At 40.1% G+C, this 27,925-nt stretch overlaps 1 protein-coding gene across 2 annotated transcripts; it reads left to right on the plus strand.

Annotated features, from left to right (window-relative positions):
- The first annotated feature begins 212 nt into the window (after positions 1-212).
- adam11 (ADAM metallopeptidase domain 11) lies at positions 213-27,878 on the plus strand. 2 transcript variants are annotated; one of them, XM_060862537.1, is made up of 27 exons: positions 213-446; positions 665-882; positions 3,711-3,787; positions 5,487-5,553; positions 9,015-9,097; positions 10,387-10,450; positions 13,301-13,364; positions 13,670-13,779; positions 15,049-15,123; positions 15,200-15,271; positions 16,520-16,686; positions 16,902-16,986; positions 17,653-17,743; positions 17,837-17,888; positions 17,980-18,079; positions 18,672-18,743; positions 18,888-18,980; positions 19,181-19,261; positions 19,438-19,488; positions 19,573-19,636; positions 19,930-20,035; positions 20,205-20,324; positions 20,463-20,631; positions 21,132-21,246; positions 21,321-21,411; positions 22,348-22,365; positions 25,133-27,878. In XM_060862537.1, the coding sequence occupies exons 1-27, from the start codon at positions 398-400 to the stop codon at positions 25,146-25,148; spliced, it is 2,370 nt and encodes a 789-aa protein (XP_060718520.1). In that variant the 5' UTR covers positions 213-397; the 3' UTR covers positions 25,149-27,878. The 2 variants fall into 2 exon arrangements, with proteins under 2 accessions (XP_060718520.1, XP_060718509.1); XM_060862526.1 differs by lacking the exon at positions 25,133-27,878 and having other exon boundaries at positions 22,348-25,047.
- Positions 27,879-27,925: the final 47 nt, after the last annotated feature.

Genomic DNA, 27,925 nt, shown 5'->3' on the forward strand with positions numbered 1-27,925 from the left:
AGAACTACTTGAGAGAAAAAAAATAAAAATAAAAAATTAACGCCGCATTGAGAAGCCACGCCCCCCTGGCTGATGTGCACCAATCAGGTTGCGTTCTGTGTGTAGGGCAGTGCTGCGCTCCCGGAGCAGGTTTGTGATTAGTGATTAGCGCACGTGAGTGAGTGCGGTTTTTTTTTTTTTTTTTTTTTACTGCAGAGCCAGCGCGCGCGTGAATTCGGCACCGTATGTGAGTCCGGTGCGGGATTTTCCCCCCTCCTCTCGTTCGCGCATTTATAGGATGGCTTAATAAAGCGTCGCTGCACATATCAGTGCTGAGTATCATTTCTTTTTTTTTTCTTTCCCCCCTTTCTACCGGATTTGCCCTCGGTTTGATGCCCGCGCGCAGTATGTGAACGCCATGCGGGCGGCGCGGTGCCTCCTCCTGTGGGCTGCGGTCTCCGTTACAGGTAAGAACCGACCGAACTGGGTTGAAAGGAGGAGGGGGGACGTATTTAATCCTATTTATTTCAGTCTCCCGTTTTCTTTTTACTAATAAAAGTTAATCTTCATATTGCTGAGATTTTAATGTTTAAACGGAAAGACGGTGTGATAAATAAGGATCCGTTATGGAGAGACGGTCTTGTGCTTTGACCACTGACCGAGTCACTGCGTTTAAACGCCGCAGGCTGGAGCACCGCATCGCGGCAATGGCGAGAGAGAGGAGGAGGAGGAGGAGGAAGAGGGAACGGTAACGGCGACAGCGACAGCGACGGGCGCGCGCATCGTGAAGAAGAGATCACGCGGCCGCAGCGGCTCCAGCAGCGCGCGGATGCCGACGGCGGCGAGATCGCGCACGGTCGCCTGGATACCATAGTGAAGAGCGACGACGCTGACGCGCTTCACGTGAGTGACATTTGGTCATTATTTCCATATTTAAACATTTTTATCCCTGTGATGGGTTGGCACTCCGTCCAGGGTGTATCCTGCCTTGATGCCCGATGACGCCTGAGATAGGCACAGGCTCCCCGTGACCCGAGGTAGTTCGGATAAGCGGTAGAAGATGAATGAATGAATGAACATTTTTATCTTCGATACGACCTCCGTAACAGCATAGCTGTGTGCGCGCGCTGTAAAGAAACCGGTTTAATGTCCACATTCACGCCTGCATTCTTGTACACGATCTTTAGCCGAAATGCTAGCTTCGAATTGTAAGTCACTCGTAATAAAGGACTGTAAATGAACTGAAAAGATTAAAATACTTTCGCTTCATCAAACAGGAAATCAGTCGTATAAATAACGCGTAATTGAGTTGTACACACTCGAATATTAACGTTTGCTGTCATATTTCAGCTTTAGCTTTGAGTATCGACTCATCACTAATGCGTCATCAAGCCCTGTCTCTCACAGGTCTTTATAATAGTAATAGTAGTGATAATAATGGTAATAATAATTTTTCAGTGATGACTTGAGACACTTTCTCACCTATAATAAAACCTTGAGGAATACTGCTAAGCTTTAAAATACTGTTTATTTCTCTTTTTTCTTCCTTTTTTTTCCTTCCTTTTTTTATAACCTAAATGAAGCACTTCAGAGGTAAATTACTTTCACACAGTAGTCACTTGGAAACATAATACTTAAATACAGGATGAAGATAATAATATGAATCGTAACCAAAGTATATAATAGTGAAACATCATAATACATTAATCATAACTTAATGATTAGCATTTCCAAAAGATCCAAGTCCAATTTCAGTCTTTAGTATTTTACATGCTCTGTTATTAAGTTTATCCTGATGTTCTCTGATAACAACAGTTGGTGCTGTCTATAACAGTAATGATAAAATAATATAGTATAAGTGTATTGTATGTTTTAATATATATGTCTATTTAAAGTTGATTTTGTCCCAGTTTTTTCTCCTTGGATGCTGTTTTGCTTTACAAATGTAAGACTGTGTAGCAATTAATGTTAATGAATGGCAAACAAATTTGACTGCATATATTTTGTTTACATCAGCATAAGTAATAAAATATCGGTATTAAGTGTTCTAGTGTATGGATCTGTGTTCTGGCTCATTGTACTGATTTTTTCCTATAGCTCTGGTGTGGGCTTTGTTTTCAGTAGCGTTGGTCTATAATTTAATGTATAGGAGCCTTTAAATACACACACACACACACAAACACACACACACAGCGTCAGAAATTCTGTTAATAATTAGCAGTAGAATAAATAGCTGTAATGAGAAGTAAATGCATTTTAACCTTCATTATAGAATTGGAAAATACCTTTTTGCTTTTTAAAATTTGTTGCTGCTTAAGTGCTTGTATGATATCATTGACTATTTAATAAAAATTCTGCTTTTTAATGGACTCTGGTGAAAGTCTGTTAAGAGCTGTCCAGAATCAATACGTCAAGAATATTAACATTATCTCATATAACACACACGCGCGCATACATACGACCTAAATGGGTATAAATGAATACTAGAGATAGAGTTACAAAGCAGAAATAAATAACAACAGGTGTAATATCTCTCACTGAAGCAGAGCTTGACTCTGATTGCTTAATTGATAGTATCTATCCAGTCTAGTCAGTTGCCTCCTTTCATTTGCAAATAAAATGACTCCAGATTGCATTAGCTCAGCCTGTGGACATTTAGGTCACACCCCAATAACAATAATAAAAATAATAAAAATTCTCCTATCCGGTGCTTATGTCAGCATCTTGCCATTATGTCTTGTGTGCGTGTCTTTAACTCCGCAGGTCCATTAGCTCCTGGCACACTGACAGATTTCCTCATTAATGTTTAAAGTATAAGGAGAGAGTTGGATAAAGCTCCCGTCTTTTATTACTTCCTTCCTCTTTCCTCTGTCCCTCTTGCCCTTCTTTCTCATTACTGACTTATGCCTCATTTTCTTCAGTCATTTTATTTTCTTTACAAACTATTTTCCTGTCTCCTCTCTTCTTTTTTTACCCCCTTTCTTCTTTTCACAGTTTTTCTCTTTCCACTTGACTTTTCACTTTTTGTTTTGCCCCTTCATTTTTTATTCCTCTTTTTTCATCTAATTTTATTTCTACTTTGTCATGTCCTCTCTTTCCTCTCATTTCCCTGTCTTCATTTTCACATCTCATTCCAGATTTCTCAGACATGATTGTCACTAAGACTTATGTCCATTCCCCCTTCCCATTCCTCCTTTTTCATTGTTCACCCTTTCCTTTATTCTTTTCTTTACCCCTTACCCCTTTTGTTTCTCTTTCTCTTTCCATCCTTTTTTGCCTACAACCTGCTCATGTGCTCTGTACACTACACTCTGCACCAATGAACTTCAGCCATGCCCACCTCCATATCTACCTCCACCCCCTCCCCCATCTCTAACATCATCTCTACCGTCACTTCTGTGTGTGTGTGTGTGTGTGAGTGAGCTGATGTTACCTTCAGAGAACCATATCTGCCTCCACTTCTGTGTGTGTATGAGTGAGTGAGTGAACTGATGTTACCTGCAGAGATTGAAGTGATGCCATCGGAACTGTGCCTTAACTGTGTTCTCCTCTGAGTGTGTGTAGTTCTGTACACTAGATGTATCACTATGACTCTGTACTGCTGTTCTATGATCAGCTGAAACACACACATATGCGAACACACAGAGTATGTGTGTATATGTGTAGAGGTATATACTTATAGGTGTGTACATGTGTGTAACTGGATATGTGTGTCTGTGTGTGTGTCTTAGCCGGTTCACCTTGCCCAGCTATCGTTCCTGGTGAAGGTGTTTGGGACCTCATTTATTTTGGACCTCGAGCTAAACCAGTAAGTACTTACACACACACACGTTTTTTTCTTTTTCCCTGCACTGTGATTTAAATAATTAAACTCAACTCAACTGTTACTGCTTGGTTCAGTCTCTCAAATCAAGAGCCTTTTATTGTCATTTTAAACCATATATAGCTAATACAGTACGCAATGAATTGAAACAACATTCCTCAACCATCCTGGTGCTACATAAGGAGCTAAAAAGTAAAAGGAAACCTATATATATAAAGTGCATGTGTGCAACCTTGTGCAAACAGTGCAAGACAAAAGACAGTGCAGGACACATGACGGGGCAAACAGACAATGCAATAAAATAGAGGACAGATTCAAGACAGATATACAGTCTGTTTGGTGTGCAGTTTTAAGGAGTCTGAAGGCTAGAGGGAAGAAACTGTTAGAGTCTGATTGGGGGGGGTTGGGTGCTTCTGTATCTTTTTCCAGATGACAGAAGGGTCAGGAGAGTGTGTGTGAGGGATGGGTGAGGTCATCCACAATGCTGTTGGTTTGGATACAGTGTGTGGTGTAAAAGTCCATGATGGAGGGAAAAGAAACTCTGATGATCTTCAGCTGTCCTCACTATGCACTCTGCTACATTATTGAACACAACAAAGACACACCTATGTTCACAGGAGAAAGTGTGTGACTGATGCTCCAAACAGCCAATTATGCTTAAACTTTTTAAAAATGACTTTTAAGGAGGTTTTGCTGTGGAAATTTCACCCGGCAAAATGATAGTCACACTGTTCCAATGCTAGCTAAAAGAAACTTTACCAGTTCAGAGTGTCATTTAGGGTGTGTTTAAGCAGTACCCTGGTGTGTTCTCTACCTCAGTATACTGTAGTCAGTGGAGATCCATCACTCTGGGTCCATAAGTGTTAAGAGGGGTTATCTGACTCTGTAACAAAATAAGAATGTGATTACACTCTTAATTGACTCAAAGCAGGAAGTGAATCAAACAATGTGTGAGCAGAGCTGAGCCAAAGAACAGAGCTATAGTTGAATTTGGGCTAGTCAAATAAGCAAAAATGTAAAATATATCCATACAAAAATGTTTTAAACTCTTTAATCTGCCTATTTCTATAGCTTGATATCTTGAATCATTTATTGAAGGCCAGCTCTGTGTGCAACTCAGTGTTTGTTCTTCTCTGTATGTTTTCTGTTACCATATTTCTGCTCAGTGACTCAGATTCTGCACTGCACTAATAGGTGTATAGGTGTGAGAGCCGCATTAGGTCCTGAAGCTTGTGATCAGTGAGGTATAAAGATGTCATGAGCTCAGAGAGATTAGAGGATACTAAGTGATGATAAGCACATGCCCACTCTGTAGAACATCTCCATTAGCAGTTAAACGTGGTACCTCAGCTTGGTCTCAGGGTTCCTGCTTTGTCTGTACTGGGTGTGGCTCAGCTTACACTGCTTCAGACCAAGTGTCTCTATTGGTCAGGGCCAAGTCTCGAAGCCCTGATGCTTAAACTCCTGGTTACCACGGTAACCATCCTGTGGATTCTGTAGTGTTCTGTAGCACATAGTGTTGAATCTCTTCATCTCAAGATTTGGCTAGTGAGCCAGCTAGCAAGCAAGAGTTTAGTCTTCCAAAGCAACTTTTTCACACATATTAGCAAGAAACTATAATGTTATAAAGTATGAAAATGTATTCTGGTTAAGATCATTTTGTGTGTGTGGTATGTGTGTGTAGTGATCTCTTGTCTTCAGATTACGTGGAGAGACATTTTGACGAAGACAGAACACCATTTCATAATCAGGTATGAAGAAACTGTATGCGGTGTTTCTGAGGTTTATAAAGTAAGGTAAAAAAACAATAAACCATGTAGTAAATTTATTGCTGACAACATGGTAGTTATTCTGTGTGTGTGCTTGTGCATGTGCAAGCATGCGTGTGTGTTCGTGCATGTTTGTTTGTGTGTGCATGTGTGAGGGGGTTTATTACCCGTGGTGCACTGAGAAGATTACAAAGTTATAGGGACCATAGAGCTAGGGTTCATGTGTGTTTTCCTCTGACAGGATATAGCTGCGTGTTCACTAACTGCTAAATGGTTATTTCACAAACACACACACACGTGCACACACACACTCATGCACATAGCCAGAAATATTCTAGTGTGTACTCTGAAGACATCTGATCTTCAGCCATTGCTGTTTTTGCTTCCCTCATGTTTGTCTTGTCTCGTCTCGTCTCACTTTATTATGTAATGTGTAATAATTCAGTGACGGACATCTTGAGTAACCATGGTAATGCTCTCTCCTTCATTAATATTCACCATGATGAGTTTAACGCACAGATACAGTGAGACGTGGTAGGTCAAACACCAGATGGACAGACACACACACTCCTACACACTGCTGCTGTTTAGTGAAAATGTTGAAATAAGATAAAGGAAAGGTGAGAGTGAGAGGGTGAGAGAAAATGAGAGATAGAAAGAGAGACAAATTGAGACAGAAACAGTCAAGTGAAAGACACTGAGATGGATGGTATAAATAGAGAGAGACACAGGTAGGGATACAGACTGACATAGTGACACACAGAGATGGGAAGAGAGCTCAGTAATGTGATAGACAGTGTGAGAGGAAGAGAAAAAGAGAGAGTTAAATTCTATACTGCCTTTCAGAATCTGAACTCACTCTGCTCTCTATGTATCAGATTTTTTTCTCTCTCTCTCACACAGACACACACAGACACACACACACTTTAACAGGAACAAACATGGAATCTACACTAAAATCCCTCATGCCAGTGTAGCAAAGCACTCTGGGAAAACAACTCGACAACCTTGCACATCCAAACAGCCAATCAGAGTGCTGTTGCCATGACGATGGGCAACAGGCAGTTTCCTATCCATTTACACTGACACACTGTACAACGGCATATAGAGAGTAGACAGATGTACAGATGCATACAAAGAACTGGAGGGAGTGAAGAGGAATGTTAAGAACAGAGAGCAATATGATTCTGCATGTTGTCACACACATACAGTTTTTTGTGCACGCATGTGTGCGTGCCTCTGTGTGCATGTGTGAGTTTGTGTAGGTGTCCACTTTAAGGCCATTTAACACCCCCATCTGTGTGTTTGTGTTCATCTCCATCTGGTGTTTGACCTACCACGTCTCAGTGTATTATGTATATTAAACTCACAATGATGAATATTAATATTCATTAGGGAATATTAGGGAGCGAACATAGTCGGTTGCCATGGTTACCCGAGCAACACGATAGGAGGAGAGTTTGGAGTGTATTACTTAATAGCTTTATCTTTTATCATTTTATTAGTCCTGCAGTCTTAAAATGGAGGCTTCCAGTAGGATGGAATTGGGGAGTAATCGACCGTCGTGCAATGGATTTGCTTGTTATCTCATGCACACTGCAGTTGGGTGAAGTCCACAGACAAGCACTCTACACTGATAAGCTTGTGACTGGTGGTTACTTTGAGTAGTGGCAAACTTCTTTCTATAGATTTTACAGCGCATCCTGCAGTACTGGAACATTCAAATGCAAAAACCAATACAAACCTGCAAAAGTATGCAAGCTTGTGCCATCCTCCCAGTCATCTGTGGATGAAGGAAATACGGCGGGATGAACCTGACAGCTTTGGGGATTCTGTCTGTCATAGATACATTGATTCCATAGAAGAGTATCATGGAATCTACCACAGTGTGCGATTATGGATGTCCTGGCAGAAATAGAGGGTGGAGTTTCCATGCAGATAGAGAGACTTTGGTGTCTTTGCTTGAGAACAAAAGGAAAGAAAATGGTGCACATCACAGTCCATTCTGCTGGTAGATCTGGATCTCCCCTTGTTGACCAGATGAAAGAGAGGAGTAGGTTTTGTAAGTGACGGCTTGTTAGCAGAACAGCTCTCGGGTATAGTACAGTTTTGAAAGCCCTGACTCATCATCAGTGTCCTATGTGTTCTTCTTTTCAGGAGTTGAAAATAGGGCTCGAGCTGCTTTTATTCAGTGATGCAACTCTTCAGTAGCCAACCAAATGCCAAGGAGTTTACTTTTCATGAAGAAAAAAGCAATTGTTTGCATATTTGTGGGTTTCAAGGAACAATGCCAGGGTCATCCAAGGATCATGAGTTTTTAAAGGGAGAACTAAATGACGAGTTAGTATGCAGGTGATCATTCCTGAACTTGCAACACCAACACCTGAGTCTGCATAGACTAGGACACTGGTGTGTGGGGATGCTCAGTATTTTAATGAGGCAGCGGTTGATGAGATTTCCAGATGCTCCTGAACTGATCAGGAATGAATGTCAAGAATTTTCTTTGCAGATCAGGGCCAACAGACAACAGAAAAGTATCAGTTCCGTTATGGGTTTTGGAGCCCTGGCATTCCCTGAGAAGTTCCCTTAGGTATTGCTGCTGTCTCACTTCCTAATGAGCTTTTGAGAATTCAAAATGCTGGTGACCTTAGTGGTTGAACGAGGTGCATGAGTGTAGGGGCGTGGTTACTGACTGGGAATTTGGGGAGTTAGTTTCCAAAGATCTGGCTAATTGTGATGCCCCAGTTGGAGTTACTGTTTTTCAAAATCAAATGATTATTTCTTTACTTTTTGCCTTTGAATACATACAGGCAGAAAAAGACAAAGAAGGTTGAACCGGCAGTTAATGTGTGACAGTTCTCATCTGTGTCTTATTACCGCCAGTGTACATATGTGTCTTTGTACTTTTAGCTTTTAGTGACTCCCATAACAAGCGAGAGAGCGAGAGTGAGAGAGAATATCTTAACTCTTTCTCCACACCTTCATATACCAGGTTCTACAGTGGCACTCACATTTATGGTCTCTCTCTCGCTCTCTCTATTTATCTATCTCTCTCACTGTTTGACTGGCAGTAGAAAGACACAGCTGAGAATCATGCCACATTACCTGTTGGTTTATTCCACCTTCTCCCTATCAGCTGCCGATGCTTGACCATGCCCCTGCTTTCACAAGGGTCTATACAGATATTTTTAGTTTAGCTCATAGCCTACAGGTGAAGCATTACATGTGCAACAGGATATTTCACATTTTTCATTTGCTTATTGATTAGCAAGTACCGATATTGGATACAGTTTCCATCTCTAATAACCTTGATTCTAATTTAGTCTCACTTTCAAAACATTATTTATTCATTATCAACTCATGAACCTTGGCCAATATATTACTGGCTCAATATAAATACAAATAATGGTGTGTGTGTGTGTGTGTGTGTGTGTGTGTTACAGGGAGGAGAGCACTGTTATTATCATGGCACAGTAAGAGGAGCAGAAGGCTCCTGGGTTGCTCTCTCCACCTGCCATGGCCTCTGGTGAGCAAAAAGATTTAAACACACAGGTGATGCTGGTGACCTCAATCACTATTCCTCCATGTTTTAGTCTTTTATTTTCATTCACACCTGCACCAGGACACAACTATTGTATTGCTAGATGCATTAGTATTAGTGTTCTAGTCAGATTACTGGCAAAAATCACAGTGAGTGAATTTACAGAAGTGTCTGTAAAAATAGGAACACCATCATCTAGTCATGGTTTATGAGTGGCAGTTTGGATCAGATACCTTACTCTACTAGCTGTTATCCCTGACGTTTATGGCTCTGATTCCCCAAAAAATGTAATTTCACAAGCCTGTCTTGCTGGAATTCGACTAAATTACACAACAGTAATATAGCTGCACACTGATGCACTTGTTAAATTTTTATTTTTGGCTCGGAGCGCTACCTTCCCTCTCATCTTATAATGACAACATGATAAATACTGACAATATAGAGATAGAGATATACTGTATGAGAACTTGTTCTCAAAAATAAATCAACCACTCTGGAATTTTGTTATTTTGTTCCTGTAGGTTTTTGTTACTTTTTTCTTCTATATTTTTTTACCAGCAGCTTGTTTGTTTTAAATGGTAGATTGGAAACCGTAACACCATTTCTCATGAGTATGCTTGTTAGAATTTTCTACACTTTCACTTCTAGGGATTGTTGCCAGATAGCTCTATTTTTATCTTCTCTCCAGGCATGGTTCCAGTAGTGTCTAGTGAACTCCAGGCTGTTATGTTTGTGCTTAGATAAAATAAGAGTTTCTTCTGGACAAGAGTTTGTTGACCTGGAGTTGGCATCTGATTGTAGTTTTGGAGATCTGATGATCCAAACATGCTGCTTCTTTCTCCAAACCTGAAATTTGGAGAAACTTTTGCCTCTCTGACCTCCTGCTCACTGTGCGTGGGGTTAAAATACACTCAAATCCTCTTCTACAGCCCTGTTTGGTGTAATTTTACTATTTGCAAAACATTTCAGATTGTAGATGTTTCTCAGTAAGTCAACACACTTTAATCTTATATTTCAGTGCATGTTTTCTAATCTCTCTTGTGAAATGAAATGTGAATGCAACAAAGTCAAAGAATTTCTAGGGCCGCGAATAATTGAGATACCTGGTTTTATCATAGAACTTTATTTCTGTGGAGGATTTTTAACTTTCTCTTTTTTTATTATTAAAAACATACTCCACTGGAAGGTTTGAGTGGTTTCTTTTTTATTGTGTGATGAAACTACTTAACAAGCGCATTGTCTCACAACTAGCGCACGTGTGTGTGTGTGCACAGGGGAATGTTCTCAGATGGCAACTTTTCTTATGGGATTGAACCCATACCACACGTCGATGAGCAGGTCAGTGTGTATGTGTGTGTGTGTGTGTGCGCGCGCGCGTGTGCGATCATCTGTCTGTCTACTGAAACGTAAATCCCGTTCATCATTATGACCTCTGTCTGTCTCTGTCCACCTATGATTGATTCAGAGCGATACTCTATCTGTCTCTATCATTGCAGTGTGGAAATAAAAATGAAATCAGCTGATATACAATCCCATGGTGCCAAGAGTGAACAAGGTATAGAGAGCGGTAGGGAGAGAGAGATATTAGATTATCAGCAGTGCAAAGTCGTCATGTCTGTACTTGAGAAGAGAGAGCTGAGCATTTCTGCACACTGTAATACAAACCCTGCTCAGTCCACTATGATCAGTGAATCGATTACACTTCCCCCCCCCCTCTCTCTCTCTCTTCCTTTCCTTTTTACCATCACCCCTCTTTCCTCCTTGCATAGCACTTACTAGTCCATTTTCATAAAGTATTTAACATCACATTATTTATCTCTCTCTCTCTCTCGCTCTCATCCTTATCTCCCTCTCTTTTACCCATCATTCTCCTTTCCCCTTTCTGCAGCAGTAAATGGTCCATTTTCATGAAGTATTTAATACCACTGTCATGTTGCCCCCCCACCCTCCCTCTCTGTGATTGGATGAATGATGAATAATACATCACAATGTAGAGCAGCTCTTCAGAACTGCTCATCTGTGCTGAGGAGAACTTTACCTTGGTGGTTGCGGGATGTGGTAGCCTAGTGGTTAAGGTGTTGGGCTACCAATCGGAAGGTTGTGAGTTCGATTCCTACGTCCACCAGGTTCCCACTGCTGGGCCCCTGAGCAAGGCCCTTAACCCTCAATTGCTCAGTTGTATAAAAAAGGAGATAAAAATGTAAGTCGCTCTGGATAAGGGCGTTTGCTAAATGCTGAAAATTTACCTTACTCCTACACCTCCATCGAGCCAGAGATGGATGGATGGGTGGATAGATGATGGATGGAGAGATGGATGGAAATGTAGATTGATTGATAGATTAAGTGATGAATTGATGGTGGGGATGAAATATAAAAGGGATGGATGGATGGGTGGATGGATGGATGAAAGGCTAGACTGACTGACTGTTTACACTTGGCCAAAATTTTCTGCACCCCTGACTAGAGGGCTGCATTGGGATTGGGCTCCCGCGGGACCCAACGCAAATCTCGCGGGAGCGGGCGGTTTCTCCTTTGCACCGGGCGGGAGTGGGCGGTCAGAAAATTTAGCGGGAGATCCGCGGGACAGGTGGGATTTGGCGTGTAGCCTAATAATAAGAATGGAGTCAACACATGACGTTGAGAAGAAGATTAAAGCGGCTGTTTACTTGACAAAAGCAAAGCGAGGCAAGTCAGACATCTGGACACGATTCTCAATTGTCACTGAAAAAAATGGGAAAGAGTTAAACTTCCTAAGTTGCAATAAATGTGCAAAGTGTTAATTTACAACGGACATAAATCTGGCACGTCTGGCCTGAGGCGACATACCTGCACAGTTTTCAGTGGTCAAAGCAAGCTCTCATTCTCCAATAAAGCACTTCCTGCTCACGTTAAGCAAGATACTATGGAAAAATGTGTCGCACTTTGCTGTAAAGATATTAGACCGTATGACATTGTTGCTGGGAATGGCTTTGTTGACATAGTTCAGCACTTTGTTAACGTAGCCACTAAATTTGGTACATTTGATGTGAGAGATGCGCTGCCACATCCAACCACTGTGTCTCGACATATTGAGGAAAAAGCACAGTTGTTAACAGTTAATCATTTGGTGTGTGTCTGTGTATCATGCAGTACGTTTAAAAAATGAGGTGCCGCTAGTTGTGGTTTTGTTAAAACGGTTAATGTTTTATAATAAAAAACAAATGTCTTTGTCAGGTGTGTTGCTTTGGTTTAGTATTAATTTATCTTATTTAAATGCAATCATGTTTAATTCTGTTATTCTGGACATTAGCCTGAACTAATAATTAGTCTGATCATTTGTATACAATCAAAATTTTCACAAGCTCTCAAGAAAAAATCCTCGGGAGTGGGCGGGAGTGGAACACGCAGCTTGTGGGCGCGAGCGGTCCTGGTCAGAAATTCAGCGGGAGCGGGCGGGTGCGGGTTTATAAAAACAGTCCCGCGCAGGGCTCTACCCCTGACCGTCACACCCATGTGTATGTCTTCCTGTTACTACAATTCCTACAGCACACAGTTGTATAGAATGTATAGAATTCACTGCAACTAAAAGGCCTGTTCGCCGTTCCAGCATGACAATGCCCCTGTGTGCAAAGCAGCTCCATGAAATCATAATGTGTGGAGTTTAAATTTGAAGTGGAATTGCTCGAGTGTCCTGCACACAGCCCTGATCAACCCCAATGAATGCCTTGTGGATGAACTGGAACTTGAGCCTACTTGATATCACAACACCACTGTTTAATCTCACTAATGCTCATGTAGCTGAATGAACACAAATCCCTTGAGCCACAGCCCAACAACTAGTGGAAAGGCTTCCAGAAGCCTGGAGCTGATTTTAACAGCAAAGAGAGAGGAATAATGTTCAACAGCACATAGGGGCCATATACTGTAGTTTATTGAAGAGGATGTAGGTGTGTTTGTGTGTTTTTCAGTTCAGTGTATATAACTGGTGTCATGTATTAGTGGCATTTGTCAGTGTGTATGTGTTTGTATTGGTGTATGTGAGTTAGTATGTGTGTGCTTGTGTGTATCAGTGCACATGAGTGTGTGTTGTCATGTTTATGTATGTGTACAAGTGACCGTGTGCTTGTGTATTTGTGTATCAGTAATGTTAAATCATTTAAGTAAGAGTGTGTGTGTGTGTGTGTGTGTGCGTGCGTGCACTTTTTACAGGGACAAAATGCTCACGTTGTGTACAGACTGCCTGACCTTCAGCTCATTGCACCACACTGCCCTGGTAAAATACACACACACACACACACACACACACACACACAGAGAGACAGACACTCACTAGAATTCATGTTGAGTATTGTGAAGTGGAACAGCAGGATAAGGTCATTAAACACACACACATATACACACACTTACTTACAGTCTCACTCACTCTTTGTCTCTGTGATTCTACCCCCTCCCCCCTCCCCTTCTGTATCGGTGTGCAGTAATCTGTTTCTCTATCGATCGCCTGAAAGTGATGACTGTGGTTTTTTTGCTTTCTCTCTCCATCTTTCCATCTGGTTGTGTCCATCTCCTCAATCCCAGAATGCAATACTACCAATGACTCGGACTCAGCCGTGGATGATGTCACAGCTGATTCTGCTGAGAGTGACGGCCCCACTTTCACACACGGCCTGAGACGGGTCAAACGCCAGGTGGGTGTGTCTGTGTGTAAGGAAACTGTGTGTATGAATAGAAAAAAGTGTTCAAAGAATAATTCAGAGGTTTTCTCAGAGGTTTAAGGTTGAGTTGATGGTGTAGAAGTCAGGGTGCGAAGTACAGAAACATTCACATAATGATTTAAAGTCTGTCTTTACTTATCAGTCTGCAAAATACTGCAGAATAAACTTCAAGATAAATGTTTTCTCTCTCTTGCTCTCTCTCCGATTTTTTGTCTGCACTATGAGCACTGTTCATGTTTTACTCAATTAACCTTTCAACTAATCAACTTAACACAATCATTCCTTGGTTTAATCAGACAATAGAATCTTGTTTCTCCTGACCTGAGAGCACTGTAGATGCCTTTTTCCAAACCTTCCAACAGTTGGCTGGGCTCCAGATCTAGGAAGAATCTTTGCAGCTTTAAACTTCATCTTTTTAAAAGAAATCAATCTGTTTAAAATTTAAGTCTTAGTCAAACTGAGGAAAGTGATGACTTCCTGAATCGAATATTGCTACACAGTGTATTTGTAAATACACGTATTTATTTATTTATTTATTTATTTATTTATTTATTAGAAAAATACATTCATGCATTATGTGGAGTATGAGCAGAGAGGTCAGGATTAGTAAGACGATCCAATGATCTCTCAGAAATTCTGTCCTTCCGCTCAGTAAAAATAGAAATCTACAAATGATAAATTACAAGCACAGAGCAGAATGCAGTCTGTTGCATATTTTATGTTACCCCTCTTGCTCCCATCCAACAGCTGGGTTAATGGTTTTTAAAGAGTTTAGTACAGCGTACAGTGGTTTTATACATAAAAATGCCTGAACAAGTTTAGTTTAACACACCTGAATTCAGTATGATGGACATACACAGATAGTTATCAAGAAAAGACAAGCTAATGTTAGTGTGGCACTTTCTAAATGTGTGTATTCTACTGTTCGTCAGAAACATGCATTGGCTTACAAATAATCAAAGCCGTGAACAATTTTGTCAGCTAGTGTAGTAAAATTTAAGAATGATTAAGTATTACTTTTTTATTGATAAGCACATTATACACTTTATTGGCTTAATATTTTATTTATTCACTCTGTTAAAGGCAGAGAGTCCTGACCTAGAAAAGATCAAGCCTGTTTCACTGTATCACAATCAGTTTTAAAATGTTCACAAATAATGATGCAACTTTTACTCAATCAGACCGAAGTTTTGGCTGCTGACTAAAGCCCATTAGGAAGCGTATATCTTGTGTGCGTTTTAGATCCGGAGGCCACCACGTACTGTTCAGACTGAGACGAAATACATCGAGCTGCTCGTGGTGAATGACTATGACCTGGTGAGAAAGAGAGAGTGTGTGTGTGTTTGTGTGTGTTTTAAACATCAGAATATTTATACATTATCTCTTTCCCCAGTTTGTGCAGATGCGCAGGTCGACTGCGCAAACACGCAATTTTGCGAAAGCCATCGTCAACATGGCTGATGCAGTGAGTATATACACCAGCTACTGACCCAGTTAATACACTGCTCTTTTACAGATCATACTGCTCACAACTAGGGATGTACCGATACCACTTTTTCTCTTCCGATCCGATTCCGATACCAGCATTTGCCAGTATCGGCCGATACCGATCCGATATCTGTGTTCTTTTCTACCTTTAAAACTAAAGAATGTATACAAATCGCTTAGTTATTAAGATTTATTTGTTTCTGGCAAAGAAATACAAAAATGCCCATTACTAGATGAAAAATGAAAACACAAGAAACCTTAAAGTATTAATGCAGTAGCAAACAGTACTTTTAACAGTTAGTGGTATAACAATCTAAACCATATATATACTGCAATTATTAAATTAAATTATTTTCTGAAGAAAAGACAATATTTTAAAGTGAATCTTATATTAGAACTCTTGAAACACAATGCAAAATGTATTAAATAGTAAACCTTGCACCAAAATGAGCAACATGTTTAACGTGCTGAGGTAAATGGAAAGGGTGCCTGCTAAACTTGCCTGTCTCTTGCAGGTGGTTGTGCAACATATATCCTATAAAATTTATTATATTTATTTTCATTAATGTAGTTTAATATATAAGTGTATTTTTCTTATAAGTTTAAGCAATAGTCTATGATGTTTGCTGTTCATTAATCAACCACCATGGGCATGGGCCTCGGAAGCAAATAAAAAGTGGGCGTTTCCTGTCCCACACACATATAATGGTTCCGACGCCCATGGATTTCAGGAAGCAGGAGCGTGGTCAATGCTGTAGGTAAAACGCGTTTATTAGGGCATTCCTTAAGCAGAATGGATTCGATTGGCGGTGCTCTGAAAAGTAATAAAAAAGACATTATCTGCTGAATAGAGACGGTAAAAGTGGATGGGTCCAATATTATTGGTCTTAAAAAGTGGGTGGGTCCTGTCCCACCCACATATAATGGTTCCGACGCCCATGACCACGGGTCACGCACCACCGATACCCGGTCCACTCAAGATGCTTGGATCGGTGTCGATACCGATCCGAAATATCGGATCGGTACATCCCTACTCACAACCAATCAGAACACTGTTCTGCTCACAACCAATCAGAACACTGTTCTGTTCTCAGCCAGTTAGAGCACACAGTTCTGCTCTGAGCCAAACAGCCATAGTGCTCTCAGCATGTCAGAACACACTGTACTGCTCTCAAACAGTCAGGCTGTATACTGTTATGAAAGTGATGGCATTTTGTTTTTCCAGATTTATAAAGAACAGCTTAACACAAGGCTCGTGCTTGTCGCCATGGAGACATGGTCATCCCAGAACATGGTTTCTGTGGGCGATGACCCTCTGATGACCTTGCGTGACTTTATGAAATACAGGAGGGAGAACATCAAAGAGAAGAGTGATGCTGCACACCTGTTCTCGTGTGTTTTACACACACACACACACACACACACACAATTCCAGAATAGAAATGTTACATGTAATTCACCTTCAGTCCTTATGCTTAGAGAAAAAAAAATATTGTTTGTGTTGCTTTATTTATTTTTTTATAAATATGCTATAGGTCAAGATAGAGAATTAATCAGCACTTTCTGACTAATTAGATTAGAGAAATTACATGTGTCTCTGCCTGTAGGGGGCGCACATTTCAAAGCAGTCGAAGTGGTACAGCATATATTGGGGGCATCTGTTCTCCTACACGTGGAGGCGGAGTCAATGAGGTATGACCCACATCACTAACTCCCTCTAATTTCTTCGTAATATTATAGACTTCTGTTCTGTACATGTGAAATATACTGTATACACATAAGCAATGAGGGAATTCTAAAGAAATGTCTGCGGGTCCACCAGGGTTCAGTGTCAAACCTACAAATGATCACAACTGCGTGACACTGTTAAGAATCAGTCCCAGAATGCAATGCAGTGATGTGACTGCATTACATTAAAGCAGTGATTCTTGGGTTGATTAGAGATGTTTGGAAGCTGATCTGTTTGAGTGGTGTGTGCAGATTAAGAGGTGTGAGAGCTGAATAAAGCACTTGCTGCACTCACTGTCAGCACAATAAACACAGAGCAGTAAGTGCAATAAAGAATTTTAGATGGAAAAAGTAAGCTCAGAATTACATATAGAATGAATAGTGCTGGGCAACAATTAAAATTTTTAATCACATGATTTTTTCTCAGTAATGAATTCAAAAGAAGTGTAGTGCGCACTTTTATTTTAAAAAGTACTGCTGTAAAAATAAATCTTGGATGTTGAAGATCTCACGTTAATTATATAGAAAGTATAGATAGGAACGCTTTAATGCAGCCAAATCAAACCAATTAGTAGAGATGTGCTCAGGTTAATAAAATGTAACTATTTATCCTGACTATACTGTGTACAGTATGGAAACGTGGGACCCATGGCCATTACGCTGTGTCAGAGTTTAGGACAGAATCTGGGCATGATGTGGAATAAAGAGCGTGCCACTGCAGGTGAGACACTCGTTTCACCCACGTGTAAAGTACAATAGACACGCTCGCCTCACTCACCTGTAAAATGCACTAAACTGTGTGGGTGTGTAACAGGAGACTGCAGGTGTCCAGACCCTTGGCTTGGCTGTATCATGGAGGACACGGGGTAAGTCGGGCCTTTCAGTGACTGTGTTCGTTATCCTGTGTGTGTTTGTGTATATGCTTCGGAAATATTTGCTTGTATGGGTGTGTGTCAGGTACTACCTGCCCAGGAAGTTCTCCCGCTGCAGTGTGGAGGAGTATGTACGATTCCTGCAGGATGGAGGAGGCAGCTGTCTGTTCAACAAACCCACTAAGGCCAGTTCACACACATCAAATCATATCAAACTTCACACCAGGCACATTAGACCTACGTGTTTTTCTGTAAAGACCTGTTTCATGCATGCTGCTCTTTCCTCTATATGGTACACATTTTATAGGATGTAATTATTTTATACCATTATACACTATGAAGAAGTGCATATGTTATGATTAAGAATAGCTCTGGAAAACCCAGCCTTACAGGCATCACTGACCTAATTCGATCATCACATTTTTTATTTCAGTAAAAAATGCCATATTAACAATTGACCAATACATTTCTCAATTTACTCCCACTGTGGTGTATGTATGATGCATCACATGTCCCAGATTTCCCCCAATGTAGTCCATCAGCCAAGCAACGTTTGTCTCCTTTTGCTTGCTTCTTTGGTTTCTGACTAAAGGCTAGTGTATGTATCATGTAATAAAAGTTTATCCAGTTGTGCATAGTTCACTAAACCTAAGTAGACTTTTTCGTGTGTATTGAGGATTTTATCATTCAGTAAACAATTACACTACAGTATACCATTTTGGGCTTAAATACAATGCAGCTGAGGGTTAAACAGGCAGTTTTCTCTGTGCTCTGTAGTTACTGGATCCTCCTGAATGTGGAAATGGATATGTGGAGCAAGGAGAAGAGTGTGACTGTGGCTCACAAGTGGTGAGTTGGCAAAATAAAGATGAGAAACTGAGTCTTTAAATTAATGAATGTGTGTAATTAATAAACTTTGCTGAATTGTTGTTGAGACAGAAATCTGTTCTGACCATTTGTGTGTGTGTGTGTGTGTGTGTGTGTGAGAGACAGGAGTGCTCTCGAGCAGGAGGAGCATGCTGTAAGAAGTGCACCCTTACCCATGATGCAATGTGCAGTAATGGACTGTGTTGTAACAGGTGTCGGGTAAGGACACCCCTTAAACTCGCAGCACACACACACACACACACACACGCAGTCACTTATATTCTTTAATATGTAGATATTTGCTAATCCAGCTTTACTTTTTTGTCTCTCGCTCTCACTCGCGCTCTCTCTCTCTCTCTCTCCTGCACTCTCTCACTCTCTCTCCATCTCTCCTGTGTGTGCACATGTGAGCGGTTCAGTATGAGCAAAGAGGTGTGGTGTGTCGAGACGCAGTAAACAATTGCGATATTCCAGAAACATGTCCTGGTGATTCCAGTCAGGTGAAGATTTTCGCTGCTTTGGTTTTTTATCTTTGTTCCTCATTTATTCATTTGTTATCCTGACTGTTAAGTTTTTGTTTTTTTTATTTTTTTTCTCCAGTAGGTTTTCACTGATTTAATATTCCAGATTGTTGCATGTATACCACTGATGTTCTGCTTTTGATGTTGGTCCTCAGTGTCCTCCTAACGTACATAAACTGGACGGCTACATGTGTGATGCAGGACAGGTAAATGTACTCACCTGCTCCTCTACACTCTGCTCTACACACTCAGCACATCCCCTGTGACATACCACATTGCACCTCTTTTAGGGTCGTTGTTATGGCGGTCGATGTAAGACCAGAGACGGACAGTGTCAGACACTGTGGGGTCACAGTGAGTACAGAGCTAATGTCAAGTGTGGGCTTGAGTGATTTTGACCAACCACAATCCAGAATACAACCGCTCTTTTGTAAAACACAATATAGCAAGAGTAGTGATATCTGAACTCAACTCCGGCATGAACTGTTTCACACAGAAATCTTTTCCTGTATGTGATTAGCACCCCCTAGTGTTCTCTATGTTAACACTACACTCCTCTGTACTGTTACTGAGGAAAAAATGACACTGTGTATGACGATTGTCCATTTCTGTACATAATGTTCCTGTGTGGTGTGTGTGTGTGTTAGACTCAGCAGACCGGGTATGTTATGAGAGACTGAACACTGAGGGGACAGAGAAAGGAAACTGTGGACGAGACTCCAATGGACTGGGATGGATTCAGTGCAGCAAACCGTGAGAAACCTATCTCCCTCTACACATACACACACAGACACACACACCCACAGTGTATGTTGTGGTGTTGAGCATATTTTTGTAGTCTTCAACCGTCTGTATCTGTCCCGCTCTGTTTTTCTCTTTCTCTGTTTATGTACATGTCTTTTTCTCACTTCTCTCTCCACAGTGATGTACTGTGTGGGATTCTTTTGTGCTCTAATATGACAATGAAACCTCGTTATGGTGATTTGGATGGAGAAGTCATCAGCCTCACCATCTACCATCAGAACAAATACTTGGACTGCCAGTAAGTGTGTGTGTGTGCATTCTTGTGTGTTTGTTAACAGAAACAGTAGAAGAGACACCTGAAGAGACATGTCCCGTAAGGACATGAGATCTCTTGGTTGGTGACCCTTACACTTTGTGTGCATGTCTGTGTGTGTAGTGGAGGACATGCTGTGCTGGAGGATGGCTCAGATCTGGGTTATGTAGAGGACGGAACTCCATGTGGTCCTAACATGATGTGTTTGGAGCGGCGCTGTGTACCGGTGATGACCTTTAACCTGTCTGTATGTCCCGGTTCCTCCACTGCACACATCTGTTCAGACCATGGGGTGAGTCCCTCTCTCTCACAACACACACATTAGGGACTAGTTAACTTTCCCGGAGTCGTTTTGGCAGATGCTCAGCTGTTTTTCTACACTCAGCACCCTCTGCTGTTAGACAATGCTACTGCAACATGTCACCTCTCCCTTTCTTTGTTAAAGGAAGTGAAGCTAAATGTCTCATAAAATCTGTAGCTTGAAGTTGAGAGAACTGAGGTTTTGAAGGATTAAACATTTTGTTCCCCAAAAAGTGTTTATTACTTGTATATTTGTTGTATATACTTAGTTGTATATTTTCATAAACATACCGTGTTTCAATATAATGTGTCTGTCTATACTGCCCACCCCCACCCCAACCAACAAATATGAGGAAAAGTGTGTATATAATGTTTTGTTTGACACCATGATAGGTGTCAGTCCTGTCCAGAATACCAAATTATAAGCATTATAAATGTGTTGTGATGATTTCTGGCTATAATGCTGATGTTTGGCTTCTATCCCTCTCTCAGACCTGCAGTAATGAGGTGAAGTGTATCTGTGATGTCGATTACACAGGGAAGGACTGCAGTGTGTATGACCCACTTCCTGATCCACAGCTTCCAGAAGGACCTGAGAAATACAAAGGTATTCACTTTTATTACCACACATACAAACACACATTTACAGTCACTTCATTTCTTTTGTGTGTGTGTCTGCAGGTCCAAGTGGCACAAACATAATCATCGGTTCTTTAGCAGGAGCCATACTACTGGCAGCTATAGTGCTGGGAGGAACAGGCTGGGGCTTTAAGTAAGATATCTCATTATATAGCTTAAAATTGAAGCAGTTCAGTAGAACCTCCACACTGTTCCTGCATTCCACACACCGTTCTGTAGCACCTCCATACTGTGGCCTTGTCCCACAAACAGTTCAGTGGAACCGTCACAGTTTGTTCATGTTCCACAAACAGTTCAGTAGATCCTTCACACTTTGGCCATGTTCCACACACAGTTCAGTAGAACCTTTACACTGTGGCCACGTTCCACAAACAGTTCAGTAGATCCTTCACACTGTGGCCATTTTCCATACACAGTTCAGTAAACTTTCACACAATGACTATGTTCCATGTACAGTAGAATCTCCACAAGTAAATAATGATCACCTTCTGATTAGCCAGATTACAAAATTCATATACTGAGGCAACAGTTAGTTCTGGTCCAATCTGTTTGGTTGATTTTATGTTCTGAAATTTCTAGATATTTCACTGTGAAACGTCTGTGTTCACACACATCATGGTTTTGAGGAATATAACATTTAACTTAAAATATGAAATGTCAATTTTACCAGAAGCACCTTGAACACATTGAGCTATATGGTATTTGTGCCTTCTTCTAGATCTGCTTCCAATAGCAGAGCAAAAATATTCAGAACCTGTGTCCATATTGTGTCTGAAATGTCACTTACTTATATATAATGCTATATTAAGATGTGTGTTTCGTGTTTATAGAATTGTTATATGAAAGCACAACATAACCCTGCTGATATTCAGTTATAATCACATGATTGTGAGCACAGTTGTTGTTTAATTATACAGTGAGGGGCCTCAAACTCAGTTATAAACTAACAATGATTCTGAATGGTGTAATTTTACCAGTTTCTTCATTTTGACTTGAGCTACATTCTGATCCCCCACCCCCACCCCTCTCTCTCCCTCCCTCTCCCTCCCTCTATTTTCCCCTGTTCTAGAAATATCCGGAGAGGAAGGTATGACCCTGCTGAACAGGACATGTGACCATTCATTGTTATAATTCTTTTTTTTATTATTTTAATTTTAATTTTATTGTATTTTATTTTACTTGCAGTGACATAAGATGACCCTTTATTTGATTAAGATTATACTTGTCCTAATATAAGAATATGTGCAGCTTGAACATGCATCCTTAGGTGCTTTAAATTCAGCTGCTAATTTTTTTCATATTTAGGATCAAATGTATTTGGTAGAAACAAAAATCAAAACTGCATGGACAGGATTCTACACACATCTCAGTGAGATTAAAGATTGAGATTGTAATCTGGAGTGACGTGACTGAGGTTTAGGCTTTTCTTGAGTGTCACTGATTTGTAACATTAATTTATACAGACCAGATGATGTGTCAAATGTTCCATAATCCTGCTAAGAGTGAATTATTCTCCATTCCTAACCTGTTTTACCGACCGTTACATGTCATTCTCCCCTTATATGTAACACATTTTCATTTAATGACTATTCTATTCTAATAGAAAATCATTTGAAATACAATTATATTGTTTTTATTTTCATAAGTTTTTTTTTAAACAAAAACTAATTTATCTTGCATAATTTTTTTTTATTTTATTTTAATGGCATGTTTGTAGAACATTAATGCAGTAAGTAAGCTATCTATATGTAAGGAATCCCAGCACAGAGTGAAGCGGGACATGGCAAAGGGCAAACAGAAAGCATACGATGAGTTGTATGCCAGGTTAGACACGAGGGAAGGTGAGAAGGACTTGTACAGATTAGCGAGACAAAGAGAGAGATGGGAAGAATGTGCAACAGATAAGGGTGATTAAAGATAGAGATGGAAAGATGCTAACAGGTAAGGAGGGTGTGCAGAGAAGATGAAAGGAATATTTTGAGTAGCTGATAAATGAGGAAAATGAGAGGGAAAGACGGGAGGAAGAGGTGAAGATTTTAGAGCAGGAAATAGCAAGGATTAAAAAGGATTAGGTGAGGAAGGCTCTGAGGCGACTCAAGAATGGAAAGGCTGTTGGTCCAGATGACATACCTGAGTTGTTGAAGTGTCCATGAGAGAGAACAGTGGAGTTTCTATCTAGATTGATCAACAGGGTTTTAGAAAGTGAGAAGATACCTGAGGAATGGAGAACAAAGGTGATGTGCAGAGTTGTAGCAACTACAGAGGTTTAGAGTTGATGCAATGAAGCTATTTGAAAGATTATTGGAAGCTAGGCAAAGAAAGGAAGTGGATATTTGTGAGCAGCAGTATGGCTTGATGCCCAGAAAGATCACTAATGATGCAATTTCTGCTCTGAGAATGTTAATGGAGAATGTAAAGGAGTTGCACTGTGTCTTTGTGGATTTAGAGAAAGTGTATGACAGGGTGCAGAGAGAGGAGCTATGGTACTGTATGAGGATGTCAGGTGTGGCAGAGAAGTACATCAGAGTAGTTCAGGATATGTATGAGAGAAGTATGACAGCAGTGAGATGTGCTATAGGTCAGACAGAGGAGCTCAAGGTGGAGGTGGGGCTACATCAAGAATCGGCTTTGAGTCCCTTCTTGTTTGCTATGTTGATGGACAGGTTTACAGATGAAATCAGACAGGAATTGCAGTGGACAATGATGTAAGTGATGATATTGTGATCTGTAGTGAGAGTAGGGAGCAGCTGGAGGAACACCTGGAAAGGTAGAGGTCTGCTCTGGAAAGAAGAGGGATGAAAGTCAGTCGTACTAAGACATAACACCTGCATTTAAATGAGAGGTTAGGGTAGTCAAACAGTGAGGCTACAGGGGGCTGAGCTCAAGAAGAATTTGGGGTCAACCGTACAGTGTGATGGGAGTGTGGAAAAGAGGTGAAGAGGCGAGTACAGGCAGGTTGGAGTGGGTGGAGAAAAGTGTCAGGAGTGTTGTGTGACAGAAAATGTCAGCAAGAATCAAAGGAAAGGTGTACAAGACAGTAGGGAGAGCAGCTCTGCTGTATGGATTAGAGACTGTAACAGTGAGGAAAAGACATGAGGCAGAGAGGGAGGTACAGTAGCAGAGATGAGGATGTTGAGGTTCTCTTTAGGAGTGAAGAGGATGGACAGGATTAAAAACGAGCACATCAGAGGGACAGTTCAGGGTGGCTGTTTTGGGCACAAGGTCAGAAATGGAGCGATTGAGATGGTTTGGACATGTACAGAGGAGGGAGATGGTTATATTGGTAGAATGATGTTTTAGATGGAGCTGCCAGGTAAGAGGTCGAGAGGAAGATAGAGAGATCAAAGAGGAGATATATGGATGTGTTGAAAGGACATGAAGTTAACTGGTGTGAGAGAAGAGGATGCCGATGATAGTTAGGTGGAAACAAATGATTTGCTGTGGCTACCCCTAACGGGAAAAGATGATGGTAGATGTAGTATTAAGCTATCTACATCCATATGCAAGCTACACCTCTTTAAATCTGTCAGCAACCTGAGAGAAGTCAGGAGAGAGTCATGAAATTAGTGATCATCTGAAAATTTATATCCTGAAGGTCCACTACTAATATCATTAAGCTTGTGTGATTGCACGAAACCACACGTGTTCATTAGATTTTTCATGAATTTCTGTATTCAAGTCTAAACATTGTGTTTGTGTGATTGTGGTTTTTGTAACATAGCTTTTAATCAGTGGGATATTTGTGGAAAATAAAGACTGAAATAAGGGAGCGATCCGTGAGCTGGATTTCTAACAGCCCATTACATTCTGCTTTTTCTCTCATCTGTCTTTATTCTTATTCTGCTGTTCTTCAGATCTGGAGGAGGATGAGAAGTCTATCCATCTGCTGTCCTGTCCTCTTTACTTCACTGTGTCTTTTACATTCTGAGGAGAAAAGAGAAGCGATAAACACGTCTTCCACTCAGATAACTTCAACCTGCACAAGCTTCTGCTTCCTGTATGTCTTTCTGCTCTTCTCTGCACTTGATGTTACGTCAGAAACATTCCACTCTGCTGTACTAGGTCACCTCAAAATCTACTGTGTCCATTCCTTTAGATTATATATTAGTAAATTAGTACAAGTCTGAGCCATAACAGCTATCAGCTACACCTGCCCAAGTTTCTGTGTATGGTCTAAAAAGGTCAAAAACCTTAAATAATTTTCCTTAGTAGTGTTTTTTCATATAAAGTGTGTGAGCTTGTTCTTGCATGTTTCTTGTTAAAACAGTTTTCCACAGGATTTAAAGTGTGATTGTGACCATGACATCGGGTTAATTATAAAACCTGAGTATTTATTTATTTATATAAAATATAAATTTTTTTTAAATCACATGTACGTTCACAACCGCAGCTGGATATTATTTAAAGTAACATCATTGTTTTTTTTCTTCTTTCGTACACACATTTAGCACTAATTGACATTATCTTTTTTTTTATCTACTTTGTCACTTGTGGACTTTCGCCTGACTGTGTAGCATCAGTCCAAACCTTTACAATCACACTGAATTCTGTTCATTTAATTGTAGAAAATGCGTTTTGCTTATAAGAAAATATTATGCTTTTTTTTAAAAACAAAAATAGCTTCTTTTACATGTTGAAACCATAACTTAATAATAACTAACCTGAGACTGAGCAGCTTTATAAGACAAAAAAAAAGGATACACATTAAATACAACTGTTCCTGTCTGTTTCCAGGAAATCGTAAAGCTTTACACATGATCAGGTCTCTGAAAGAGACTGAGATTTGTGTATTTTGTGTGTTAAAACAGTACCGTGGTAACGTGTACAGAAACTTGGATTTGGCCTGAGTGAACGCAGAAACATTTTCACTGGGGTTTAGATTTATTTATTAACAGTACAGAGAATCCTGGAAAGTTTAAGAAATATCCAAAAATGCACTGTCCTGAGCCGAATATATAAATTCTAAATTCATCACTAAACAAACCGAGTACTGAAGTATTCCTACTAACAGGGGCGTCACTAAGGGGGGAAAGTTAGGATGATTCTAAGGGCTCATGCACTTTTGTGGCCCCTAGAGGCTTGTATGTTTGGTGTGAAATGGGTGTGGTAGGGGGCCCAGTCTCATTTTCTTTCATAGGGCCCAAAATTGCTAGTGGTGCCCCTGCCTGCTAACATTCTGTGTTTGATCTAATAGATTCACCCTTAGCTTTCTCTCAATATCAGGCACCTAGCGATATTAAAATACCATGTGCATAAATGCCCAAATGTAATTTTGAACACGACATAGCACAGAGTTGCATTTTTCCCCATGTATGTCTGTGGACTTTTTGTGTATGATTACTTGATAAGCACAAAACTAGATTTTAGGTAGGCATAAGTACATAGGAACATTCTGCCATTTTAATGTGATGTATAATGATGTATTACTGAATGCGTGAGGGTGATGCGGGACGCTCGCAGAGGGAACATGCAATATATCGCAATATATAGTCAGCGTGTGTAAATGCTACTTGTGTAAATACTGTATATACAGTACACCTGTGTTAAGACATAAGCACAAAAGATTGCAATCAATGTGGTCAAGGAAAAAAGGAGCATTTTAAAAAGTTATGAGATAAAAACAGCGCAGATCAGCGTTCAAAGACTGCCAGCTTAATTTAGAAGTGCACATGCTGAGAGTATTACAGCAGGCTGTGTTTCAGAACCTATCCACCTTTCTTTTTCTCTGTCTGTCTGCCTCAGTTTCTCTCTCTCTTTTGCTCTCGCTCTCAGGGCTCGGGTGATGATGCCTGATAACTGCTTGCAGTTTAAATCACATTCACAGACACAAAGCTTTAAACTCCTCCACAGTTACACATGAGAAAACAACAATTTTTATCCACAAATCTAGATTCATGCAAATCCTGAGAGTTACTACACCGAATCTTCTGTTTGCAACCGATAACAAATTTTATCACTCATCATTTTAAGTCGTGAAATTTAAAAAGCTTTATTTATTTAATAAATTTGTTTCCGTTTCAGAAATCCCAAATTGTTTTAGCAACAAAAATGTTCATGTTCTAAACAAACACTCAGTAAAACATCAGCATACTGAAGTTCAGGCTTGTAACCAAACTTTTTATTTATTTGTTTGAATTTCACATTAGATTCCTCCCTCTAATCAATGGCTTTCTGTTCTTTATAACACAATTAATTTTTACTGAGTAACATCACCAACATACTGAAGCGATGCTGAATTCTGTTCTTCACTCAGAATTTAAAAGATCTATTTATATACACTATATTTGTATGTATACTGTATACACACACAACAAACGTTAATTGGATTGTTAGATCTCACTTTTATTCTGTTTTTTCTCCAAAAAGCAAAATTTAACTCGTTCATTTCTTACTTAGTGCTTCACTAAATTAGTACAAATCTGACCAATAAATGACCAAGATTAATATGGAAATAAAATGTTGTAATATTCAGAGCGCCTTTAAATCTAGCTGCAATAATAAACCATGACTACAGGTTCAGGACAGATGGAAAAGTTCAGTACTTTAAAAGAAGTTTTGGTGTTTTTTGCTGGAGGCCTTTAATAGACAAATGACTATAGATATATGATATATATATATATATATATATATATATATATATATATATA

This window comes from Tachysurus vachellii, chromosome 2 (genome assembly GCF_030014155.1).
Source record: "Tachysurus vachellii isolate PV-2020 chromosome 2, HZAU_Pvac_v1, whole genome shotgun sequence".
NCBI classification, from domain to species: domain Eukaryota; kingdom Metazoa; phylum Chordata; class Actinopteri; order Siluriformes; family Bagridae; genus Tachysurus; species Tachysurus vachellii.